This window comes from Mastigoproctus giganteus, chromosome 4 (genome assembly GCF_048544385.1).
Source record: "Mastigoproctus giganteus isolate SK-2022 chromosome 4, ASM4854438v1, whole genome shotgun sequence".
Lineage (NCBI taxonomy): Eukaryota > Metazoa > Arthropoda > Arachnida > Uropygi > Thelyphonidae > Mastigoproctus > Mastigoproctus giganteus.
Genome location: NC_143578.1, coordinates 36,324,869 through 36,352,081, shown reverse-complemented (window position 1 = coordinate 36,352,081; position 27,213 = coordinate 36,324,869). Strand labels below are relative to the sequence as shown.

General features: G+C 37.8%; 1 protein-coding gene across 4 annotated transcripts in view; it reads right to left on the bottom strand.

Annotated features, from left to right (window-relative positions):
* Atg17 (autophagy-related 17) overlaps positions 1-27,213 on the bottom strand; it is a 648,565-nt gene that overhangs the window by 225,675 nt on the left and 395,677 nt on the right. For all 4 annotated transcript variants that reach the window (XM_090372636.1, XM_090372635.1, XM_090372637.1 and 1 more), the window contains one exon: positions 4,908-5,001. In XM_090372636.1, the coding sequence (XP_090228762.1) occupies positions 4,908-5,001 (94 nt within the window). The remainder of the gene's footprint in view (positions 1-4,907; positions 5,002-27,213) is intronic.

Here is a 27,213-nt window from a genome sequence, read left to right as displayed (position 1 = left end):
ACGGTACCACATGGATCGGTCGAAATTCTGGAGGTCACAACCATAAAACAATAAAAACAATTAGCAGCCACCTGTTTATTGGGCTTTTCTGTTAGTGAAATCTATCATAAACGGACAGTAAACTCGATCTTACTGAATTTGCGATAATACCGACAGATGGAATTCTGTGGGTTATTATGGTGAAATGAGTTTACACTTCCATGAAATCTTGAATCATATAAAAAAATTAATTTTCAGATCTCTTCATTCCTATTTTTAAAGCTTTGTAACTCGTTACTCCATTCTCACTTGCGCGTATCGTGTTACTTGCAATTTGTGTGTGCCGTGTTCTTTGTTATTGATTGCTTATCTTTTTAGTGTTAAATTTTAATCCCCACCCACAAATGTCAGTGAACAGAAATGTCAACTAGGTCGTATGTACATATTACAGTACGTATTAATTATTCCGATTATTACGTATATTCTTCCGATTTTCATGTATCAATTAATTTTTTAATTGTAAGGTAATAAAGGGTAAATTTGTGCTTAATATATCTTTACTTTTATAGATAATATTCCTCATTTTCTCTAATTAGAATCGTCATATTTTCGCTAATTAGAATTTTAATAGAATTAAAATTCAATTCACAAACGTGATCACAATGACCGGCGCTTACTACACATCGTATAGTGAATGGTATTTTACTATAGTGAGTTCGTCGTAACATAATTTGATTGTACAGTGAACTAATTGTAAAGGGGGGGGGTACATTGTATTTTTAACTATTTATGTGAAACTTCGGATAATTGGGACAGCCACTTAATCGGGCCAAAATGCACTAGTCCCGATGTGTCTCAATTAACTGGAATGAACTGTATATAAAAAAGTAGATAAGAAAACAGGCTAATTATGTGTTTCCCTTCTTAAGTAGGTAATTATCCTGTAACATAGTCTAAACCTCTTCCCCATAATTTGAATTTTTGCCCCTAGTTCTGAAATCCTTCATAACAAGGAAATTTTTTTTTCATTTTACTATCGCCTCTAAAGCCTTATAGACTTCAATCAGGTTCTCTCTAAGGTGCTGATTGCCAAGATTTGTAGTCACCCTTTTACAGATATCACCAGTTTCTTGTCTTTGGATCCTTTCAAGAATCTCGGTATCTTTTTTAGGTGAGGTCTTCATGCTTGGGCACAGTATTCCAAGTTGAGTCTTGCAATTTTCCTACACAAAGTGATTATAACCTTCCTATTTCTAGAGGTTATTGATTAATATACCACTCAGAGAACTTAATATCTGCCCATATCATGACTCCAAGAACCCTTTCCTTCTCTACTGTTTTTATTCAAATTATAAGTTATTTTGGTGTTGCTATTCCCTTTTCAGCTTATACAGTAACCTTTCATGAGGGACTAAGTCAAATGTCTTTCTAAAATTTAAATATGAAAGTGGGTACTATGAATAAATCAAATAAGAACTAGACAAACTATTAGAAGGAATGGAAAGGTGATATGGGAAGCATTATTTTATTTTTTGAAATATATATATATATATATATATATATATATATTTTTTTTTTTTTTTCTGATGCAGTATAAGCTTGCTTTCTTACATCATTTGCCACTACTAATACTAACAAGGTGTCTTTGATAGAACCATATTCAGCAAGACAAAATGGCACCTATTTTTCATCAGAATGTAACTAGTCTTCCAAAGAATGTATTCAGCCATCCCAGTGATATGATATAAAATGGCCTCTGTGAGGCCATAATTTAAATCACTGCAAACATTTGGTTATGAGGTTTCTTGAAATCCTGTGTTTACAAAAACCAGCCTCTGAATTTTTCTTATGCCTGACGTATACAATTAGAAGAATGGTTTTTAATCCTGACCTAAGCACCTTAATAACTCAGTGAGTAATTTTATTAGAGTCGAGAAATAACATAAAATTAAAAAATGAAAGTAGTCATATTAAACACTTGAATTGAGACAATCGATACTTTGCCACAAACAAATTTGCAATAGTTAGTATTCCTTTATGGTAATATATATTTATAAAATTTATCTTGGGAAGTTATTTCATGCTCACCCTGTACTATAGATAGTGATGACAAAGTGTAAGAAATGACTTTGCATAACAAATACACTATGAAAATTGGGCACCTATTCAACATTTTTACTTTTATTTCATTATACGATTTTCAAATTTGTAAACTGTTTTATTATAACAAGGCAAATGTAATGACATCCACAATGTAGTATAAAAACCACTTAAGCAATGGTGAAAAAGGGGAGTGGAAAAATAATAATAGCCATATAGTGCAAGGAAGCCACTGGCTTTGGTGCACTGTCTGGGGGTGAAGGGAAGTAAATAAGAAAATTCAAATTATTTGCTTCCCTCCTCACACAGGTAACTATCCAGTGATCACTGAATTTATTCAAAAGGTCAGCCTCATCTACCTGCAAAGGCAACCTGTTCTAGCAATCAACAAATCGCTGTCTAAAAGAAAGCTTTCTACACTCTAACCTAAACCATTTCTGCAATTTGAATTTATGCCCCAGTGCTCTGGAATTCTCTGTAACAATAAAAATTCTGCCTTCATTCATTTCACTAACCCCTTTCTGGGCTTTATAGACTGTGATTAGGTGACCTCTGGAGTACTTGGGTGCCAAGCTCTGTAGCCCACATAATCAGAGCCTTTACTCATATGGTTGCCCTTTTGGCGATCTCACCATACGAGCTGTCCATCTTTGGACCCTTTCAAGAAGCTCAATGTCTATACATCTACAGGATAATGTTTGATAAATCATTGATAGGACACCATGGGCTTTCCTGGCTGCTCATTTACAATGCTCAGATAATGTCATATCTGCCTACATTATATCTCCCAGATCCCTTTCTTCATCTACTGTTTTTAATTCAATCTCACCAAGCATATAATTTACTCTGGGGTTGCTATTCCTCTAGTGCATTTTGCTGCATTAAAACAAAACTGCAACTTTTCTGACCATTCTTGCAGTCTGTCCAAGTCATCCTGAAGGAGTGCTGCTTGGTAATGATCATTAACTACTCTTCCAATCTTTACATCATCTGCAAATTTTGACATTAAGCCTTCTATCCCATTACTGATGTTGATTATGAAAATCAGAAACAACAGTGGCCAAGAACCAATCCTAGGGGGAGTTCACTTCTGACTTTACACCAGTCTGAAGAATATCCATCATTCACAACCCTCTGCGTTCTGCCCTGCAACCACCCTTGCAACCCATCTTAAAATATTTTCAGTAATCCAAACATGTTCCAGCTTATACAGTAACCTCTCATGAGGGACTGAGTCAGTCAAATGCCTTGCTAAAATCCAAATAAACTATGTTGAAAGTGTTCCTTACATCCAGCTCATGAGTAACTGTGTCAAAATAGTTTACCAGGTTATTTAAACATGATTTTTCCTTAACAAAACCATGTTGTGTGCTATTCAGAATGCAATATCTATCTAAATGTTCCTGGATTGCATTCTTAATTATTGCCTTTTTTTTTTTTTTTTTTTTTTTGTTAGTTGTTGGCGCATCGGCTTCTGTGGCCATAATGTACCTCCCAAAGTTTTTGCATTTATTCTGATCAAAGCCTGAGGCGGGATTTGAACACGCGACCTTTGGGTTGCCAGGCAGGCACTTTACCCACCCGGCTAGCCCGGTCGGCTAATCATTGCCTCTAAGATTTTCCCTACCTTTATGTATTGGTGATATGTTGGCACTTCTCCAATCCAAAGGAATCTCTCCCAAGTCCAGAGATGCCCTCATAATTAACTGTAGTGGTCCAATATACTCCTTGGTAGCCTCTCTCAAAATTACGTGGTATATATCATCAAATTCAGGAGCCTCACTTGCCTTTATGCTCGAAAGTTTTTTTCTAATAAACAGTCATCTGTAATTTTGAAATCATTAATTTCATATGGCTCAGCTTCATTCACACAGCCTCTTCTCAGCATGAAGGGGCTTTCTTCAGTAAAGACAGATGTGAAGTACCTGTTGTAATAGTATATAACCAATTAAAAACTATATATGAATTTACTATGTGTTTTGTCTCTTAAGCCAGAATTATATGCATGCTGTTTCTGACTTCCAAAAATTATCATGTATGTGTGTCCATGCAATTTTTTTTCTGTAACTGCTATTAACTGTATATGAGGTGTAATATATTATGAGTGAAATTATTATTAGAAAAATAATGGTGACAAAATCACTGTGTACCCAACCACAGAAATTTAATGTTACAACAGAATTGAAAAACACCGATAGTGGGCTACATTAAAATATTAAAACAGCCAAGAAGTTTTAAATATAGTTTTATTTAAAATAAATGTGTTCATGAACATAAATGAATTTTTAACAGTTTATTATTATGGTTTAATACTGGATTCAGCTTTGGTTCTGTCTTAGTTCTACATTATCACATTAAAATTTATTTTATACTCATTAAAAGAAAATCCATATAATAACACTGAAATGTTCTGTAAAAATACATCTGTAGTTATGAATCTTTGGCAGAAATTTTGGCTGATTTTTACAGATGTAAAATATACCCTTATCCCCCCCACTTCCAATTCTCATATACAAGAAAATAACAATAGAAAACAACAATAATTCTGTGCATGCAATTAGGGGCAGACTGGCTATAATTGGCCCCATCTTTTGCTTTCTTTCTCTCTTTTTTTGTACAGAAGTAAGTAACACACTATTGGTCCCAGTGGTGATTGCCTCATAAATACCCAGGCCAGTCTGCCTCTATGTGCAATTAAAAAAATTAAGAAGAGACAGTGAAAGACGCAGTTCTGGAATCACTGTGATGTATATTAAGTAAATATTTAACACTAATATTAAAATAACAGAAATATACTTAATTTTGCAAACATCACTATAATCCCTGACCTTGCCTCCTTCTCTCTCTTCAGGGCATCAGACAAGGCCTGACCAACTTCTGAGGTAACATCTGCTTTCTCTTGCAGAAACCTTTTGAGAGTTGCTGAACACAGAAAGGAGGCAGTTTATGCTTAATCACTACTTCAAAGTTTACAAATAGTAAAAGTTAAGTCTCAGTAATATGTAATTGCTTTATATACATTATAGTACAAGCATGCAACAATTATTATACATTGAACAGTGATGACCTAGTGTCTTATTAAATAAATTTTGATACTGACCACAATTTACTCCTTATTAAATAAATCCAAACACAGCTTGAAATCACAATTCAAAATAGAGATCTTGTGTGTTTTACATAATTTAATCATAACGAAACACATTACAGGCACCCTAAATTTATAAAAGAAATATATATATATATATATATTATATACACATATATGTATATATATACAACTAGAAACAGATTTGTGAGGCTTGACACATTCCAAAATGGTAATTCTTCAGTAATGTTTTCCATCTTCAGTGAGATGAACTTTTATAGTACATCCATTCAGGAACTCTTAATGGTGGATTTAACAAAATTATAACATTTGCCACCTACTCAAGTTTATTGATAAAGTACTGGCAGATGCAACTAATGATGAGAATAAAAGCTGAAATAAAAACTGTAAAAAAAACACATGCATGAGCAAAAGAAAACAAACTAATAAAAAAATTTTTGAAACATGAAAATATGGTTAATGCTACTATCATGCATCCAGAAAGCATAAGGAAAGATACAGTACAGAGGGCATGTAAAAAAGAAAGAAAAAAAAAAAAAAAAAGCTGTAAATGAAAAAAATATGTATTCTAGAAGAATTAAATTTTTTCCAATGCTATTTGGATAAGCAATATTGGAAAACTAAGCTGATTAATCAAAATAAATACAATCGGGAAATTCTTGAATTCAGTGACTCTCTGAGGGCAGAGCAAATTGTATTTCAGAATTTTACAACTTCAGAAAGATAACCTTACTGGCACTGTTAACACAGAAGATTAATGACAACTCTTCAACCAAATTTTGGGAGCATGATGGAATTGATAATTAAGGGACTAACACTTACAAATGTGGATCCCAAAACACCATCTTAAGTTAAAAGCATCTTGAAATTTTGCTAGTTAGCCAAAAAACTCGATGATCCATTACAATTTTTAGAAATCAGAAACAAAAATATAAAAAAATAAAAATAAAATAAATAAATAAAATAAAAATACAGATTGACTTTCTCGTGGAAGAAACTTAAAAAGTTTTGCAAAAAAGTGTAATTTAGCAGAACCTGCAATATGAGCATTAGGATACAGTAGGCCTAATCAACATGTTGCATTAATTTATATTAACAGAGATTTAAAAACATTTGGAAATACAATTTAATTTTTGTTACTGATCAGTAGTATTTAAAGTTGATAAAATTTAAAATAAGTTAGTTCAAACTTACTAACAATCAAAATGATGGCACAGTCAAATTGCCAGGGTGAAAATGCTATTAGCTCAAAACATAGTTTTTCTGACCAGGTCGCAATGCTGATCGTTTAAAATGATAACTGGTCAAAATGTAGACAGCTTATAAATGGTTACAATGCCAGCTGATTATGATGTTATGTAAAACATATATATATCATTAGCACTTCAGTCAAAAATTTTCTCACTAAAGTTTTCCTTCTTTATAAAGGCACACTGCAACTGGGAATAATGACCATACTTTAATATATCACCAACTGAATATTATCATTAAATCCTTTATTACACATTTGTCAGTTACAAGTGTACCATATAAGGGGAAGATAAAACTGTATTTCAATGAATCTATTACCTTTCTGTGGTACAGAGAAAAGCCATTATAGTTTTCTTTACCCTTTGCTCCACTAATCCTATGGTTTCACAGTAACTACTGTAGCTACATGATGTGATGGTGGACATGAGGGGAGGGGAAGTTATTTTTAAATTGCACTTAGACAACTACAGCTATAAGAATTATAGAAATATAATTATCCCTATAATTCCTATAGCCTTGTCATACTCCAAATTCAGCATCCAGCTGATGTTGGAGCTGATGGCCAAAGTGAGGAAATCAGGAAACAGTGTAAAATACAACTATTAATGAGTGGATATATGAGAAAAAAGAATGGGAAAAACAAACAGGATGGATAATGACAGGTAGGCAAAAAAATTTTAAGAACTGGAGACCTATCAGCACATGAAGTAGAGAAAGGCCAAGAAGAAGAAGCATCCAGTTGATGTTGGTATGCAGAATTTGAATACTCAGTCACAATGCATACAGAAAGGTTAGTTAGTTAGTTAGTTGAGTTTTATTGGCGCATCAGCAACTTAGGCTATAATGTGCCAAAACTTTGTCAAAAAAATTAGTAAAACATTCAGTGACCTAATGAATTAGGTCACTAAGTCAGGGTATAAAACAATTATAAACTGTAAAAGACAAATATTTGTAAACAAGTAACAATAATAAATCTTAAAATAATAAGATTTTTTTTATTTTAAATATGAGTAAAAAGGTTTACTGTGTTTAGGAAACTAAAAATAGCAGACACATGGTCATTGTCGGATAAAATCTGACTGAGTGTATACGGCTCAGTCAGATGGTTAAAAGCGGTAAAACGAGCATTTCTAAAACTGGTACAGTTACATAAAATATGTTCAACGGATAAAATGGTGTCACACTGCTCGCACATAGGAGGGTCATCAGCCATCAGCAAAAAAGAGTGTGTAATATGACAATGTCCTATGCAGAGCCGAGCAAGAACAACTTCCTCTTTGCGATCCCTGCGTAAGCTGGACCGCCAAGGATGAATCACAGGCTTAATTCGACAGAGTTTGTTTGTAGTAATCAGTCGATGCCACGAATATTGCCACTGAGATTGTAAATTATTATGGATCACTTGCCTGTAGTCTGTATAGGGGACTAACAGGTCAAGATTATCCGTCAGGGCTGCCGATTTGGCTGCAGTGTCAGCCAAATCATTTCCTCTAATCCCGATGTGACTGGGGATCCAGCAGAAGCGGATATCGAATCCACTTACATAGAGGCTGTATATTATCTGCTGGATTCGGGACAGGGTTGGATGATTAGTGTGTGACATCGCTGATAAAGCCTGTAGCGCACTCATTGAGTCGGCATATATAATACACCGTTGGTAACGGTGTTTTCTTATGTGATCTAGAGCTAACTCTATGGCATGCAGCTCTGCAGTGTAAATGCTGCAGTCAAGGGGTATCTGCTCTGATATGGTATTATTTGGAAAGACAGCAGCAGATCCCACATACGATTCTGACTTCGAGCCGTCTGTGTAAACTGGCAAGAAGTCAGAATGTTCTGCACGGTGTTGTGAATAGAGCTGAAGGTAGACAGAAATTGGAGTATTAGACTTCGTCGCAATCTTGAGCGAGAAGTCACATGCTGGTGTTTGTGCATGCCAGGGTGGAAGTGGCTCCTTTGGTGATCGAGCAACCTTGTCTATCGAGATGTTAAGCTCATTGAGTAGCTCTTGAACACGAATGCCGAATGGGCGATTGGCGGTTCGTTGTGTGTTATAAAGATTTTCCCATCGTGGCTCGAAAACGGATGTCCATGTGGGATGATCTGGCAAGGACTTCAGCTTGAAGGCATATTGTAGAGACAACTGCATTCGTCGAAGCGACAAGGATGGTTCATTTGCTTCGACATACAGACTTTGGACAGGTGATGTTCTGAATGCACCAGTAGCGATACGAATGGCTTGGTGATGGATGGGGTCAAGCCAACGAACAGCGCTATTTCTGGCAGATGCATACACCTGAGACCCATAATCTAATTTTGAGCGTACAAGTGCATGGTACAGATGTAATAGAGTGCATTGGTCTGCACCCCAAGAGGTAGAAGAGAGAGAGTAGAGGATGTTAAGCCCTCTCGTACACTTCGTACGTAGCTGACGAATGTGTTGTACAAATGTCAACTTTTTGTCAAAAATGAGTCCCAGGAATTTCGCCTCTGATACAACTGGAATGGTGCTTTGTCCAAGTCGTAATTCAGGCTCGGGGTGGAGGTTACGTCTGCGACAAAAATGGACGCAAACGGTCTTCTCCGGTGAGAACCTGAAACCATTGGCCATGGCCCAGGAGTTAACACGGTCAATAGCTTGTTGCAGTTGTCTCTCAATAACCCTCATATTGCATGATTGAGAGAATATGCTGAAGTCATCGACATAGAGTGCACTGTTTATAGTTGGAGGAAGTTGTTCAGAAATAGAATTTATTTTAATGGCAAAAAGCGTAACACTTAAGACAGATCCTTGTGGTAACCCCTCCTCTTGGCAAAAAGGCCGCGAAAGGGAGGATTCTACATGAACTTGGAAATAACAGCAGGATAAAAAATTTTTAATAAAAATGGGAAGGTGGCCTCTCAGACCGAGATTGTAAAGGTCTTTTAAAATAACAAATCTCCAAGTTGTGTCGTACGCTTTTTCCATGTCAAAGAAGATGGACACCAAGTGTTCTCTTTTTAGGAAAGCATCACGGATTGATGTTTCCAGTCTAATTAAGTGGTCCAGTGTGGACCTGTTTCTTCGGAAGCCGCACTGAAAGAGGGAGAGAAGGTTGTTCGATTCTAAATACCATAAGAGACGAGCATTGACCATTCTCTCCAATATTTTGCACAGACAGCTGGTCAGAGCAATAGGACGATAGTTTTTTGGACATTTAGGATCCTTTCCCGGCTTAGCAAAAGCAAGTATAGTTGCCTTGCGCCAGGTATCCGGAAAGTGTTCTTCAAGGAAGATTCTGTTATACATGAAAGGCAAACAGTCCATGGATTCTGGTGAAAGATGTTTGATCATTTCATAATGGATGTTGTCTGGTCCAACAGCGGTAGCCTTTGTACTGGCAAGTGCTGTTTTTAGCTCGTGGATAGTAAATGGCCCATTATATGGGTAGAAACCCTTCGATGTGAACTTAAGGGCCTGATTTTCAGTCTTGCACTTTAAGACCAGAAACTCTGGGGAGTAAGATGACGTTGCAGAGATGTTAGAAAATGTTTCCCCAAGAGCATTGGCTATTGCAGTAGAGTCTGCAATAGTACATCCATTATATTCAAGGACCGATGAGGGGTGTGCTGTGTATTTACCCTTCATTTTCCGGATTTTTTCCCAGACTACCTTAGAGTTGGTAGACTGGTTAATAGATGATGTAAAACGGATCCACGATTCCTTTTGACTCTGACGACGGATGTAGCGTGCTTTGGCTCGTGCACGTTTAAAGGCTATAAGGTTGGTCGTGGTAGGATATCGGCGGAATATCCCCCACGCTTTGTTTTGAGCCTTTTTTGGCTGCTATGCATTGTGAATTCCACCAAGGTTTGGGAAATGGTGAAAACCGGGCAGATGTTTTTGGAACAGCATTCGCAGCTGCTTGGACAATATTTTCTGTGATGTACTTAACTGCATCATTGATAGGCTCTTGACTGACTGTGCTAAGATCAAAATTTGCCTGATGTTGGAAGGCAGTCCAGTCAGCCTGATCAATCTTCCACCGTGGTAACCTGAAGGGAAGACATGGTCTCCCACTGTGTAACAAGGTTATCACAGGGAAGTGATCACTTCCGTATGGATTCTCCTCCACTTCCCAGGTGAGTGAAGGGAGTAGAGAAGGGGAGCAGATAGAGAGATCAATGGCAGAAAGAGTACGGGTAGGCATGTGGAAGAAGGTGTTTGTTCCAGTATTTAGAAGGGAAAGGTCATTGTCATTGAGCATACGCTCTATGACTCGTCCCCTTCCGTTGATGTTAGCACTACCCCACAGGGTGTTATGTCCGTTAAAATCCCCGAGAAGTAAGAAAGGGGGAGGCAGCTGCGTTAGAAGATCATCAAGGTCTGCCTGGGAGATGTCAGTCCCAGGTAGCAAATAAATGGAGCACACAGTTAATAAAAATCCCACTGAAAGGCGAATTGCAACAGCCTCCATGCTGGTTGTAATTAGCAAGGGCTGCACTGGGGTCTGGTTACCCACAAGGATAGCCACTCCCCCATGTACAGAGCCATCCGCAATTCTATCCTTTCGAAAAACTGTGATGTTGTGCATGGTGGGATCATCATTTGCCTTTAGATATGTCTCCTGGACTTTAGATATGTGCTTTTGCAGGAGGGCCTTGATGTCACCAATATTTCGCCGGAATCCACGACAATTCCATTGTAGGAATTTAGCCATTATTTTGGCTTGGTGGGTCCATCAGGCGGCTTCCGAGGTGCTGAGGGCTTACTTTTATCAGTCTTGGATTTGTCTTTTTTGCGGAAGAATGGACGCTGCCCCGTGTCCATTTCCTCCTCCGCAAAGAGTTCCAAGACTGAATCTTCGGGTACCTCCTTCTGCTCCACATCCATCTTTTCTTGGGTACTAGGGGGGGGACTTCCCCTTTCTTATTCTTTTCTTTCATAATTATCTTTGTTACTTGTGGAGCATTAGGAGGTACCGATATAGGAGTGGCAGCTGATTGGTCCTTTTGTGCAGGTTTTTGAGAAGTTAAGAGATACCGCGTGATGGGAGTGAAAGACTCCTTTGAAGGAATGGTCATGTCCGTCTGAGTTCCGACGGAACATCTCCCTACCTTCTGGGCGTAGGTAGGTTTGTTGATATTCAGGGGTTTGACCGATTTCCTTGCCTGCTGGTATGATATGTTTAGCTCTGCCTTCAGCCGTTGAATTTCTTTTTCTTCTTTCCACCTCTGGCATGCTCGTGAGTAGGCCGGATGTTCGCCTTCACAGTTAATACAGGTGGGTTTTGCGGCTGAACATGCTGTTGTTTCGTGGTCCTTTGCACCGCATCGGGCGCATGCAAGGACTCCGTGGCAGGCCATTTGAGAATGTCCATACTTCTGGCATTTAAAACACCGTAAAGGGTTCGGAACGTATGGACGCACTGAACAGTTGATGTATCCAGCTTTAATCTCGTCAGGAGGTTTAGGAGAGTTAAAAGTCAGGATAACGCTCCTGGTTTTAACAATTTTTCCATACCTTCGCGCAGTAATTCTCTTGACGGCAATAACTCCCTGGGGTTTTAATTCGGAGCAGATTTCCTCCTCGGTTACGTCGAGAAGGTCCCACTCCGAAATGACACCTCTCGATGAATTGAGTGTTCTGTGTGGTGTCACTGTTATAGGTAGTCCTCCGATTGATGTTGTTCGGAGTAGATGTTCAGATTGCCTGTCATTTTTAGTTTCAATTAAGAGGTCTCCAGAACGGAGCCTCTTAACTGATTTGAGAGAACCTGCTAACCCATCTAACCCTTTTTGAATAAAAAAGGGCGACATTTTACCAATCGGTTTTTTACCGGTTGAGGGCATAATTAGAAACCTTGGAATAGGCCCTGATGGTACTTCTGTTCACTGCCTCTTTGTACTAATAATACTATCTGGGTCTTCGTCTATGTTTGCAGATAGGGACCGGGTTGGGGCCCCTGAAGAAATGAGTTTATCAGGATTCATAGAGTTTTTTTAATTGTTCAGTGCCCGGGCTCCCCACCCACCACGGAGCCCAAAGGGACGCCCACTACCCGGCATGCAATAAATGCGCTCGGGAGTGGGACGCCAGGGCTACCCAGACACTATACCCGCACCGCCGCCAGCCTGAATCCTGTCCCTCGGACCATGAGGGTAGGGGTGTGGCATTGACACGGTTGACCCTCGCAGGCGAGCCTACTAGCCGATTGATCCTAGCCGGGCCTTCCAGGACCACCCGTCTTGTCGAAGCAGGGGCCAAAGTGGTGTATTGAAGCTGGGCCCCTCAACCACCAGGATCCCCCTTTCCGAATTTCCACGGGTCGCAGCGCACGGCAAACACGCCGGATTCCATTGATGTTAGCCTGGAACCTGGGCTGTGGGCGTTGGATCCCAGTGATGCTAGTCTGGAAGTCCAGCAGCGTCACTGGGAGGTCCCCTCACCACGTACAGGTGCCCACGTCGAGGGGATACAGAAAGGACAGATGGGATGGGGGATTATGCTTTTGGTTAAGAAGCACACATTCTAAAATAGTACAACCAGCAGATGTGGGTTGTTAATGTAATATTGAGTAGTCTGATATAACATAATCACTGGGAATGCAAAAATAAGAGAAAGAGCATGTTATAAGCTAAATACTTATAATATGCTCTTTCTGAATGCAATGAAAAACTACAGAGACAGAGTATCTCAAAAGGATGTGCACATTTTAGGAAATACAAATTAATCACAAACCTCAGAAACTATTATTATTGGGTTTGTAATAAACAATAGTTTTTAAGACATTAGCATTACTAGTGGCATATGACTCAAGAAAGCAAGCTTATACAGCATCAGCCAAGAAAAAAAACCCCACTTCCCATTCACCTCTCCATCCACTCCAAAAGTTTGCCCAGTTTTTCCTTGAATTTATTTAAACTATCAACTTCCACAACGACAGATGGAAGTTTGTTCCAGCAATCAACCACCCACTGGCTAAAGGCAAATTTCTGCATATCTATTCTACAACTCATCATCATCATCAGCCATTTTCAATCCACTGCAGGATGAAGGCCTCTCCAGCAGCTTTCCAGTTCCTTCTGTTTTGAACACTGGCCATCCATTTACTACACAAAAACTCATGAATTTCATCTAGCCATCTCCGCCTTTGTCTTCCAGGTTTTCTTCTAGCTCCTCATGGGTCCATCTGTCATCATGTCTTCGAGCTATGTGTCCTGCCCGAGACCATTTAAGTTCTTTAGTTTTGATAAGAATATCCTTTACTTAAGTTTGCTGCCTAATCCATGTGTTTCTCTTCTTATCTAACAGTCTGATTCCCAATATAATTTGTTCCATTCTTTGCTGTGTAGTTCTCAGCTTCTCTTCCATTCTTTTGGTGAGTGCCCAAGTTTCACTTCCATAAGTCATGGTGGTGAGTATACATTGATTCATTATTTTACGTTTCAGACAAACTGGGATATTGCTCTTCAGTATGTGACTATATTTCCTGAATGTTATCCATCCAAAATTTATACTTCTCTTGACTTCCAGCCATTTATCATTATTACAGCTAATAACTTGTCCCAGATAAGTATATGACTCCACCTTTTCAATTACTGCTCCCTCAATCATTATTTCCCTTTCCGTGGCATACTTGTTCATCATTACTTTTGTTTTAGCCATATTCATCTTTAGTCCAAAATCCTTACTAACTGTGCATAACTGATTAAGATTTTCCTCTAATTCTTTGGGACCGTGGCTTATGACCACAATGTCATCTGGAAATCGTAAATGGTTTAGGTACTCTCCGTTCACATTGACTCCTTTCTGCGACCAGTCTAATCTTCTGAAAGCTTCCTCAAGGGCAGCAGTAAACAGCTTCGGAGCTATTGTGTCTCCTTGTCGAACTCCTTTCTCGATTTTAAATTTGCTACTGTCTTTGTCTAGTCTAATAAAGGAGGTAGCACTCTCATATATTTTCTTCAAAATCATAATATATGGGGTATCTATGCCTTGTCTTTCCAGTGCTCGAAACATTGCCTTATGCTGTATGGAGTCAAATGCCTTTTCATAATCCACAAATGCCAGGCATAATGGTGTTTTATATTCATTTGCTATCTCCATTAGCTGTGATATTACGTGAAGGTGATCCATAGTTGAGAATCCTGTCCTAAAGCCAGCTTGCTCTTTCGGTTGATTCTCATCAAGTATTCTCTCTAATCTGTTAGTAATGACCCTTGTGAACAACTTGTAGATGTGGGATAACAAGCTAATTGGTCTATAATTTCCAATTTCTGATTTATCTTCTTTCTTATGCAGCAAAACTATGATCGCATTATTCCACTGCTTAGGCGTCACACCTTTTCTAATGCACTTTGCGAAGAGCCTTGCCAGTTTTTGTGTTATGTCTCTTCCTCCCAATTTTAACAAATCTACAGTAACTTCATCTTCCCCCGGGGCTTTCCGATTCTTCATTTTCTTCAATGCATGTTCTACCTCATCAGGAAGAATATCGGGTATGTCGTATGTGTTGCTACTTTGCAATCCATCTTCCCCACTTCTGGCATCATTCTCCTGCTCCTTGTATAATTCTCTATAGTAGTCTTCTGCTATTTGAATTATGCCTTCTCTGCTGTTTATAAGTACACCATCGCTATTCTTCAGTTTCAGCATCATTTTTCTTTCTGTATTACTGCTCATGGCTTCTGATTTAAATCCTTTTTTTCCCTTAATGCTTGTTCTACTTTTCTTGTGTTAAATCTTATGTCCTCTCTGAGTCTCTTTCTAATGGCTTTGCATAACTCAGTATACTCAATTTTCTCCCTGTCATTGTTTTTCTTGCTCTTCATTTGTCGTCTTCAGTTCATCATGACAAGTGTTTCTTGACTAATTTTTTCTTCTTTGGATTTCTGTTTCCCTATAGGTTTCTTGGGCTTTATCACTTTCAGAAAGTTGTAATATTCCTCGTCGATATCTTGGTCTTGAGCAATCTGCAGAAGCTCAAACTTGTTCTTAAGTACCAGTACATACTGCTCTTTCTCCTCTTCTGTTATCTCAAAAATCTTCATATTATTTAATCGAGTCAGTTTTTTTCCTTTCCTTTCCTACATCTATATCAAGTGTGCATCTTACCATTCTGTGATCACTTCCAACATTTACCTTGTTCAGGAGGTAACATCATTCACAATATATCTTCTGTTAGTGAGGATGAAGTCGATTTCATTAGTTGTTAATCCATTTGGACTCTTCCATGTCCACTTTCTGTTCACCCTTTTCTTGAAAAAAGTGTTCATTACTGACAATCCTTGAGATTCTGCAAATTCCACAAATCTTTCACCTCTTTCATTTCTTTCACCAATTCCAAAATTTCCTATAGTTCCCCTTTCTGCACTGTTTTGTCTTTTTCCAACCTTAGCATTGAAATCCCCCATAATAATAGTGTAGTGGGTTTTCTGCTCATCTAGAAGACTCAATTTCTGTGTACATTTCTTCAACCTCTTCATCATCATGGCTCGATGTTGGTGCATAAATCATTATAATCTTTAGCTTGTACCTCTTAGAAATCTTGACTATTAGTCTTGACATCCTTGGTGATGTACTTTTGAATTCCAAAATGTTGTTTTTAAAATCATTATGGACCAGAAACCCAACTCCACCTTCACTCCTTTCACTGTTTCCATTGGTGTACAGCAGATTTCCACTTGACAAACTTAAGTGATTCATTTCTTCTTCTTGTTTCAGCCAAACCGATGATATTCCAATTCACATTTTCTAATTCCTTTTCCAGCTCTAATATCCTGTCTTCACCGATGAGTGATCGTACGTTATAACAGGCCAAGTTCAAATTCTACAACTGTCTTTTCTCAATTAACAAGTACATAATCTGAGCAAGAGGAAGAATCCCATCAACGTTGAGCTTGCTATAACCATTCAAAGCCTTAAATGCCTCAATCAGATCACATTGCAGGTGCCTAGTCTCCATACGCTACAATTTGCAGATTTAAGCCTTTCTTGGTACGAGCACCAGTTTTTTACCCTCACCAATCTCGTTGCCCTTCTGTACTTGTTACAGCAGCTCTACATCCTTCCTAAAATGAGGCCTCCAGACCTGTGCATGCAATACTCATGACCATTGTCTTATACGAAGGGATAATCACCTCCTTATCCCTGCTAACAAAGTATTTGTATATCATTCACAAGACCCCACATGATCTGCTCTGCAGCCTGTCTACACTGTTCTGAAAACTTCATATCTGACAACAAATTTACCCCCAGGTCTTTTTCATCTCCACTACCCTGAGTGTAGTACCACACAGTTGGTATGTTACTTTGGAGCAGGGTTTCTCAACCGGGGTTCCATGAGAGATTGTAATTGAATAAAATAAAATAATAATAATAAAAAATAATAAATAAACAAACATTGTTTTTTTTTTTAACTTTGCGTGCCGCACAATGCTAGCACTCACAATGATGGGTAGTGAACCAAGCAGCCCTGTTACCAATTTCATTAGAGGTCTATCAGCCCCATATGGCAGTGTGCAGTAGGACCGTGTTCATTTTATTTAGTCCATTCTCAGTTTTTAACACGAGATAGGGGATGCTGTTGATAACTGGTGAGTTCTATATTGCACAGAGGGGAGAATGGTAGGCTGATGACGTCAGCCTCTCCCAACTTCTGTTGTTATAAATGTTGCAAAACGTAGATTGTGTAGGTTACAAGTGAAGTATTATGAAGTTTTCGTATTTTTTGCAATTTTCTTGTTTTGTTATTTATTATGCCCTTCTGTCTGAGACCACTGTAGTCACCTTTACGGAAGCAAAAACCCCCGATGGTAATAATATCATTAAGTAAATCCCACATAAGTATACTGTGATCACTGCCACCTAGTGGTTCCCTCATCTGCAAATTCTTAATACACGAATGATTAAAGTTGATAACCAGATCAAGAGTATTACTCCCTCTGGTTGCCTCTTCCACATGCTGCTGTAGAAAGTCATCCAGTAAATTTATAAAAGTCTTGCTAGTGTGCAAGTGACCAACCCACAAGTTCAAGTCAATATCTGGGAAGTTAAAATCTCCCATTATAAGACATTCTGATTTACTGGCCCGCTCTATTTCTCTGCATAGTTGTTCATTGTACTCAACAGTCATTAGGCCTACAACACATTCCTACTCTCATTTTTGCTATCTCAGTGCTTATGTCATACCAAACAAATTCAACGATGCAGTGGCCAACCATATCAACTGGATGCACTGCCTTAGATTTTCTTTCCTAATTAACAGCATAACCCCTCCTCTCTTCTTATCCTGCCTGTCCTTTCTCTACCTCCTTTAAAATTCTGGGCTCCAAGGCTTGACTGATAGCCCCATTAAGTGTCTCAGGTAGAATGTGGATCCTGGCATGCTTCCTTGTGGCCAAGATTAAGAGTCAGGGGGCAGGGGACCTGGCTCTGGCTGCAAAGTCACCAGGTGCCGGCACTCAATGCTCAACATAACAAAATATACTCATACACCTACATATATACACTTGCTGGCCTGAGCCTTTTGTCTTTTCAGATGCTACAGCAGCATATATGGAAAACCCTGAAGACCGCAATTAATCAAACACACCTTGTCCTTTTACCCATCGTACTCCCAAAATTCCAATTCTGCACTGCTTATATCTGTGTGAAACCGCATCTCTGATATCCCAAAAATATCCACCTTTTATGTCTTGACCAGCATTTCAAATTCATCAAATTTATTTACTATAATCCTAGGATGCACCTGTTCTTACTCTTAGTTACCCTAACACAGTCCATGTATTTACTTGTTACATGATCACTCCCAGCAGTTTTTGAAATCCCTAGTACCTTGCTTCCCAGGCTGTTGCTCATTCCAATAGAAGCAGTGCAAGAATCATTTTCACCTCTGCCTGTGGCCATTGTTAATCTATTAGTCTGTGCATCCCAACAATCTAGCAGTTTTCCGATCTGCCTAACACTGCCTCAATAACATCAGCAAATATTCTTGCACCCTTTCTATTTAAGTGTATCCCATCCCTGTAGAAGCAGCCTCTCCTGATAACAAGCACAGACCATGCTCTGAAAAATTCTGCCCCCATGAGCCTTGCACAATCTCTCCAGGGCCGAACTGATAGATAAGGCTCTCATCATGTACTCCCTCCTATTGTGCCTGGGCAAAATTGCAGACACTTTCAAATTTAACCCTAACTCACAACTTTTTTTCAACATTGATTGTTTGTTTGTATGCTTTAAGGCACAAAGGGCAATGTGGCCATAATGTGCCTAACTATGGTAAAGTTAGGTGCTCTGTTTTTTATCAATATGTATTACTGCTGAAGTTTAGAGTATATTACAGATTTGTATCTGAGGAAAGTAAAGATTTTATCCATGTGTGGCATATCTGCTAGGAGATCATTTCAGCATTGTCCCGTACTTGTTAAGTAATTCCACAGATATCCCTACTCTTATCGTCTTTAGTGCCGATGTGTACAACAATATCACCTTTTGTGCCATTAACTAGTGCAGGCATTCAAACTGTTCATCATTTTCTTCTAAGCACTGTTTACAGCAGTGAACATGAACAAAAAAATGTTTTCCGATATAACTGCAGGGATAGCTTCACACACTTGTTTAATTTCTTCCTTTAATTGTTGAAGTATGGCAGGTTTTCTATGGACCATTTATATCCTTCAGAGAGTCCCACAAGTAGAAGTCAAGTATTCCCCAGTTGAACATGGGGAACACTTCACTTTTAGTCAGCCTATCTGGTCAGGGCCTATCCCGATAATCATTTCATAGACCTACTGATCTATGAAATGTTTATGGAGATAGACCCTGATCACTCCAACCCCACATAGTAAGCATAGTGGATACATTAAGTGGAGATGCATATCAACGATAACTGTCCAAAAAATATGGTTCAACAATTCCCATGGTTGAGACACCACGCCAAATAACTCCTAGTAAATTCAGTCTTCTCTATATGAATGTGTGAATTATCAGGGGACTAATACACATAATTATGTTGGTTCACTGTACCACTGAACTTGAAATTTGCTTTATTTGCCCAAACAAGACAACTTTCAAGTTCATTGTACTGTTGGTCATGTACAAAAATCTTTATCCAAGTCCATTTCACTTTAAAGCACCACAAAACTCAACTTGGCAACTAGGATCATTTTCATTCAAACTGTGTAGCAATCTTGACATATAAGATTTCCAGTTAACTCTTTTGAGAATGCTGTCTACCGTTGTTCTGTTGATTCTAGTCACACTAGCAGCTTGTCTTAGGTATTTTTAGGTACAGTGAACATGTCTTAGGTACAGTGAACATGCAAACTGTGGCAATACCATATCAGAATTTTCCTTATTCATTGATAAGCAGGGTCTGCCAGATCTTTGCTTGAACAAATCTGGCAAGTACTGTATATCTCAAATTTGCAAATTCATGCCTCCAATGTCTTTGAGCTTCACATTCATTCTCGGAATTTTCAGTAGCACTTTAAAATTTCTTTGCATTGTTTAAACATCAAACATCCAGATGCTGTGGTGTACACTTTTATTTTAAATATCATCTTTTATCAGCAAAACATACTGTTCAAAGACAAAACATTAAAGTTCAACAATAAATACATGATTAAATATTTATGATGAAAATGTGTGTACATATTTTTGAGAAGTTCTGTAGAGTGAGCCAGTAAGTAAGAATGCTTTATTTAAACTTACTGGATACCGAGTGGACCTCATGGGTTGGTGATTCACTCAGCAGCAGGGCATTTCTGTATTTGGTAGATGACTGTTTTCAATATTAACATGTTAGAGAAGCTACTATACAACAGAAAGCAATATTCTTGATCTGATTAATTATCAGCAGTGATTCACCACATACTAAGAATCTTAAAGTAAAGAAACCACTAGATGGCATTAATGATGTGGAATTTACTCAAAGAAATAGCTACTATCAAAGAGTAAAGGGAAGGGATTTTGTTTTCTTAATGGTGATTATAATGTGGTCAGACAATTTTTAAACTCTTTTCAGGTGAATAAACTGATGTTAAAAAATGCATACGCCAAATGGGAAGTGTTCTTAGAAATAAGCACAGAGGCTATTAAGTTTTTTATATCAATTAAAAGGCACTGTTAATGGTTTAGACCAAAATGGTGTCAGATGAACCAATAAGTTTAGAGGCAGAGAATAAAAATGCATGGAATGATTATAAATTGGCAGGAATACAAAATCCTACTATTAGATGATATCAAATAATTTTGATATCATCTATTTGGATTTCAGAAAAGCTTTTGACACTGTTGTGCATGAAAGACTATTGTACAAATTGGAGCAGAATGGTATTAAGGGTAAGTTGCTACAATGGATAAAAGAATGGTTAAGTGCGAGAAGACAGAGGGTGGTAATCAATGGGTGCTGCTCTTCGTGGACTAATGTTATTAGTGGAGTCCCACAGGGTTCAGTGTTGGGTCCACTGTTGTTTTGTATATTTATCAATGATATTGATGAAGGTATATCAGGCTTAATGTCGAAGTTTGCAGATGATACAAAGGTTGGCAGGGTTGTTAATGACAGTAATGGCAGTGTGCTACTGCAACAGGATCTAGATAATTTGGGCAGATGGGCTAAGAAGTGGCAACTGAAGTTTAACCTTGACAAATGCAAAGTACTGCATATGTGTAGAAATAACCCCAGAGAAACATACCAACTGTGTGGTACTACAATTAAGGTGGTAGAAAATGAAAAAGACCTGGGAGTAATTGTGTAGGCAGATATGAAGTTTTCTGAGCAATGCAGACAGGCTGCCAGGGCAGGTCATGGGGTTTTGTCAATGATATATAGGAATTTTGCTAGCAGGGAAAAGGAGGTGATTATCCCTCTGTATAAGGCAATGGTCAGGCCATGCCTTGAGTACTGCGTACAGGTCTGGAGGCCTCATTTTAGGAAGGATGTAGATTTACTTGAGCGTGTACAGAGAAGGGCAACAAGATTGGTGAGGGGAATGAAGGGATCCTCTTACCAAGAGAGGCTTAAGTTCTGCAAATTGCAGTGGCTGGAGACTAGGCACTGGCGCGGTGATCTGATTGAGGTATATAAGGCCTTGAATGGGTTCAGCACGCTGAATTCTGATGGGATCCTTCCACTTGTTCCAGATTACGAACCTAAGGGGGCATAAATTCAAATTAAGAAAAGACAGATGTAGAATAGATGTGCGGAAATTTGCCTTTAGCCAGCGGGTGGTTAATTGCTGGAACAAACTTCCATCTGTCATTGTGGAAATTGACAGGTTAAATAAATTTAAGGAGGAACTGGACAGGCATTTGGAGGGAATGGTGTGATTTTTTTTTTTTTTTTTTGGCTGATGCTGCATAAGCTCATACACATGCTTTCTTGCATCACATGCCACTACTACTACTACTACTACTACAGTAACTTAGGCACAGTAAAGCTGTTTCTGAGATGTCCCTGCTAAGAATGCAAAGAAATGCGGGAAGGAATTATTTGCTTATGTTAACGCTAGAAGGAAAGGGATAATCACTTCTGTCTACTCGATATGCATGGCATACTATGGATAATCCTGTACAGGTCGTTGACAAACTCATTAAGTATTCTCCTTCTAAATTAACACACCAATAAGTTTTCAGAGATGGGATTATCAGACATTTAAAACTGTTTGAGATTTAAATGATTTTAAGATAACTGAAAGGAAGATGGAAGAGAAACTGTCGTGGCTAAAACTGCACAAAGCACCTGGGGTTCAAGAAATCTATCCATTTATATTAAAAGCAACAGAAAAAAAGATATTTAAATCTTAAGCTATATTACTGTGTAGTATATTGATTCAGGAGAGGTCCCTACAGATCAGATATATGCAAATGTATCTCCTATTCATCAAGGTTATTCAACAGATGAAGTGTGTAACTACAGACCTGTAAAACTGACCCATGTATGGAAAAAAATGAGGAAGTCAATATTCAAAAAAAGTAATGCAAGATCACCTCAATAGAAATTGAGCTATCAAAGTAATCACAGCATTAACTTGTTAAAGGGAGAAAATGCCTGACGAATGTGACTGGATAACTATGAGGTCATCACAAAGAAATTAGATGCAAAGAATAATTCTGATATACAGATTTCAGCAATGCCTTTTGATACTTTTCCATATGAATCATTGTTGTATAAAATGGGGCGATATATTGCATTAGAGGCAAATTACTACTATGAATAAATGTATGGTTACAAGGTAGGACACAAAGAGTAATTATAAATGACTTGTAACTAAACATAACTAAATAGTGAATAATATTATGACTGGGGTAACATAGGGTTCAGCACTGGGCACTTAACTGCTTTTAATATTTGTTAATGATACTGATACAGGAATTTCAAGTTTGATGTTTAAGTCTGCTGATAATAAAAGGTGGGTAAAGTGGTTAATCCTTTGTGTTCTGATGTTGCAGTGGTCACAACATTTTATAATGTTGTGACCACTGCAACATCCACTTCCAGTATGATGTGGCGGCCATTGCAACCATCAGCATTTCCGATTATGAAATTTGTTTTTCTGCTGTGTTGATGCAATTATTATATTGCCATCCATTTATACTTCATATAAGCAGTCTGAACAACTAAACTGATATTTATATTATTATTAAACTGATGTTCTTATTATAGATTAATAGAAAGTGGAGTTTCCATTCTCCCCACAAGTTTACATAGCTGCCAACTTTTGATTTCTGAAAAGCTGGAGATTAGTTATTTCTAGGCTGGATGAATTTAAATGATGATGCATTTAAACATTGGCTCACCCAACATTTCTCTGTCTGTGGATTTCTGTTTGGATTTTCACTTCAAGAAAAATACTGTAGCAGACTTTGCACTTCTTCAGAAATGTCGAGTCAAAGATTTGTGTTTAACGATGGCACTGATGTTCATACTTGACTGTCAAGGGCATTTCCAAAACTGTGCCAAAAAGAAAAGATCTTAATTCAGTCCCCCCCACCTTTACCTTTAACAATGTTGAGAAGTAATGGAAACGTTATTATTTTTTAAAATTTTTTTTATGAAATTCATTTGTTTCAATTTGGCTCAAAAACTTGTTCTCTGAATTGTAATTTGTATAATGAATTGATTCTCCAAATGTGATTATATATAAGTTAATTTAACACCTCTTATAACTCAGTGGAACAAACTGTTATCTATGAATTCTATTTGGAGCTTGAAGACTTTGAACAACCATAAGGAACAAACTTTATTCTTCAGAATTTATGATATAAAGTCAGCTGACTGCCAAACTAAGCCTACAATTTACCAAATTTATTTATGAAGTTATTCAGCTTCTACTATGAGTGTATCAAATATTTGAAGTTGTAACGCTTCATTTCTGTTGTAGCCTGCTTGTCCAGCTCGTTGTGCTGTAGCTAAGTTCGGGATGACCATTTCAAAGTATAGTTGTCCGCCATGTGCTAATTTTTTGGGTAGGTGCCACTTTAATCAATAAATGAAAAATGAATGTAACATTTCATTGGATTGTATCAAGCATACAAATTACTTTGATGGTACATATGTAAACTTGCATTACTATTACTATTATTAATTTTTATGATTATTATTTTTTTTCCAAACTTCCTCCAACAGAATGTAGTATAGAGATTGTCCAGTAGGCTGACAGGTTGCAAGTAACAACCAGTTTTGTTAGTAGTGTTAACATTCTGTTTCATGATTTTCTGATGGAGCAACCCACAAATATAGAATTTTGCTTTAAACTGGGGAAATCAGCAACAGAAATATGAAATGTTAAAAACTGTTTATGATGATGAAACATTAAGTCATACCAGTGTTTGGATAGCATAAGTAGTTCAAAGATGGATGTGAGGATGTTCACAATGACCCATAGAGCAAGCATATGTCAGTCTCTCAAAATGAATTGCAAAGGTTTGGGAAATTGTGGCAAGAGATTGTCATTTGACTCTCGAATGACTGGAAGTTAGATATGAATAAGGTTATGATTTGTCATATTCTGCATGAAGAGTTAGGGAAAAGGAAGATTTGTGCAAAATTTGTGCTGCACAGCCTCATGGATGAGCAAAAGCAATGAAGGAATTTATACCTGAATGGAGAGAGAGAGAGAGAGAGAGAGAGAGAGAGAGAGAGAGAGAGAGAGAGCTGCATTCTACGTACAGGTGCTTCAACGACTATTGAAGCTCATTTCCCAAGTGAGGCTAAAATTGAAGACATTTCTGATGAAACATGGCATTGTACAGATCAACACCCACCCTACTCTCCCAATCTAGCACCAACAGATTCCTTCCTCTTTCCCAAGGTGAAAACTGTTCTCAAAGGAATGGGATTTTAGGATGTCGAGGACATAAAGAAAAACGCAACTGCTGAACTGAATTTAATCTCTTTGGACATCTTTGCCGACTCTTTTCAGAAACTTTTAGAATGGTGTAATAAGTGCATTCAGTTATGTGGTGATTACTTTGAATAAAAAAAAAATTTTTTTAAATTCAGAGTTCCTTTACTTTGTGTTCTATTTATTGTACCAGTCTAGAAGGTTTACTGCCACACCTTGTAAGTCAGGAGCACTGCCAATAATACTGCTAAAGTCTGAATAACAAAATATCTAAATAAAATTGAATACTATTATTGCAGTGATAAACAAAATACAGGTACAGAACGTGAATCACAGACAAGAAAATATTACTGAAAAGCAATTTAAAAAAACTGATAAAGTTTATGCCTACAGGTGTGGAGAGGCTCTGGAATTATACATACAGTGGAGAGAGAGAGAGATGTCATCCTTCTGATTTTGTCTACTGATGTATTAATAAACAGTTTATAAATGACGACAGTTTCTATTTCTTTTGTAGTAGTTATTACAAAAATCCTAGTAACAGTACCTTAGGACTGTATGTTTATGTGTGTGTGTGTGTGTGTGTGTGTGTGTGTGTGTGTGTGTGTGTGTGTGTGTGTGTGTGTGTGTGTGTGTGTGTGTGTGTGTGTGTGTATGCAATTCTTTTATCATCACTTTTTAGGTTAGGAGTTAAATGCATATGTAAATTATAATATATATTAATGTCAGTTGAAAGGCATGAACATCAGGCTGCTTCGAATAAGAATAAAATACATTTCTACATGTGAACTGTATTTTATTACAAAGTAACACACACACACACACACCAACCCTCTTTCTCTGGTGTAAAGAATATTGTACATTAAAAAGAACTGACCAGAGTTACATGACATAAAATGAACACATCAAAGTCAATTTTTAACAGACATTACTTAAAATCACATAACGATGGAACAAAGGGTAGCTACAAACTGCTATCTTACTGGAAAGAAGGGCCATTCTCCTTTGTGAAGCAGGAAAGTTTTGAAAGACTGAGGTGTCATCATCATTAGACATCATCATGGACTTTATGGAAAGCTGGCCAAAATGTGTTGGGTTGTCTCACAGGATAGGGTGATCAGTAATATCTTCACCAAACTGCACAGAAAGCTAAGAAAGAGATATGCAGTTCTTATTTGCTAATTTTAACTTTAAAGTGTTATTTTATTCCATGTAACCCTAGCCATTTTTTTGTAATGTATACATTCATTGTGAAGGAAATCTCTCATAATTGGGGATTCTGGGAAGAGAATCTCCAAATATGTATGATTTTCTAATAAAAGCCATTGGTACTTTTTGCAAGGTGCTGGCCAACTCCATATGTTTTCTTCACTTGGTTAGGGTGTGAAATGTTTTCTCTTTGTTAGAGCTGGACTGTGGGAAGGTGGCATTTTCCATCAATCTGTTTTTGCCAGGGTACCTACCTACCCACCCACCAACAATCATTGGTTGGTGGGTAGGTACCCTGGTGTTGCAATCATGACAATCCAGTTGTGAAGTCTATATTCACAAAATGAGAGATGCCTAATGGTGTGCATCAAGTATATACTTAAATAGGTATGTGCATAATGTACCTGCCCACTAATGTTAGGACAACAAGCCTTGAGACAGTGCTGTCTAGTTGGTATCCGCCGAAAATAAGTGACAATAGTCTTCTCCTCTATTATTGAAGTGTTACTTATTTGAGGTAGTGCAATATCATGGCAACTTGCTGTGAAGGTGGTCACAATATGAGATACAATTAAATTGATGCCATTTAAACTACTTTAGAGTTCACTACGAACAAAATATTGTGTATCCACACTAAATGCTCATTAGTGAATTTCTAATTCGTAGTCTATGCTTTACAGTCACATCTACTTAAGTATATGCCGACCGGGCTAGCCGAGTAGGTAAAGTACCTGCCTGGCAACCCAAAGGTCGCGGGTTCGATTCCCGCCTCGGGCTTGGATCAAAGTACTGCAAAAACCTTGGGAGGTGCAATATGGCCACAGAAGCCGATGCGCCAACAACTACCAAAACAAAAAAACAAAAACTTAAGTATATACTTATGCACACCATTAGGCATCTCTCATATCGTAAAAATATACTTCCATTGTGTAGAAACTGCTAATAGGAACTGCACATCTCTTTCCTAGCTCTCTTGCCTTTGCATTCTTTTCCTCTCTCCAGTCAAAACATGATGCAACTTTAGGTTTGATTTATCAATTTTAAGTTTAAAATGTTACTAGCTAATATTTTGTAATATATGTCCACTGAAAATGTTCCCTAGTCAGAGGAACTGATACATGTGGTTTTGTACTGGAAAATATTTCCTACTTATCTACAAAAGTGCATTTTATTCCTACTGACAAAGAAACTCTCATCAACATCCTGTCAAAATCCCTCTTTGTAGCTGTAAGATA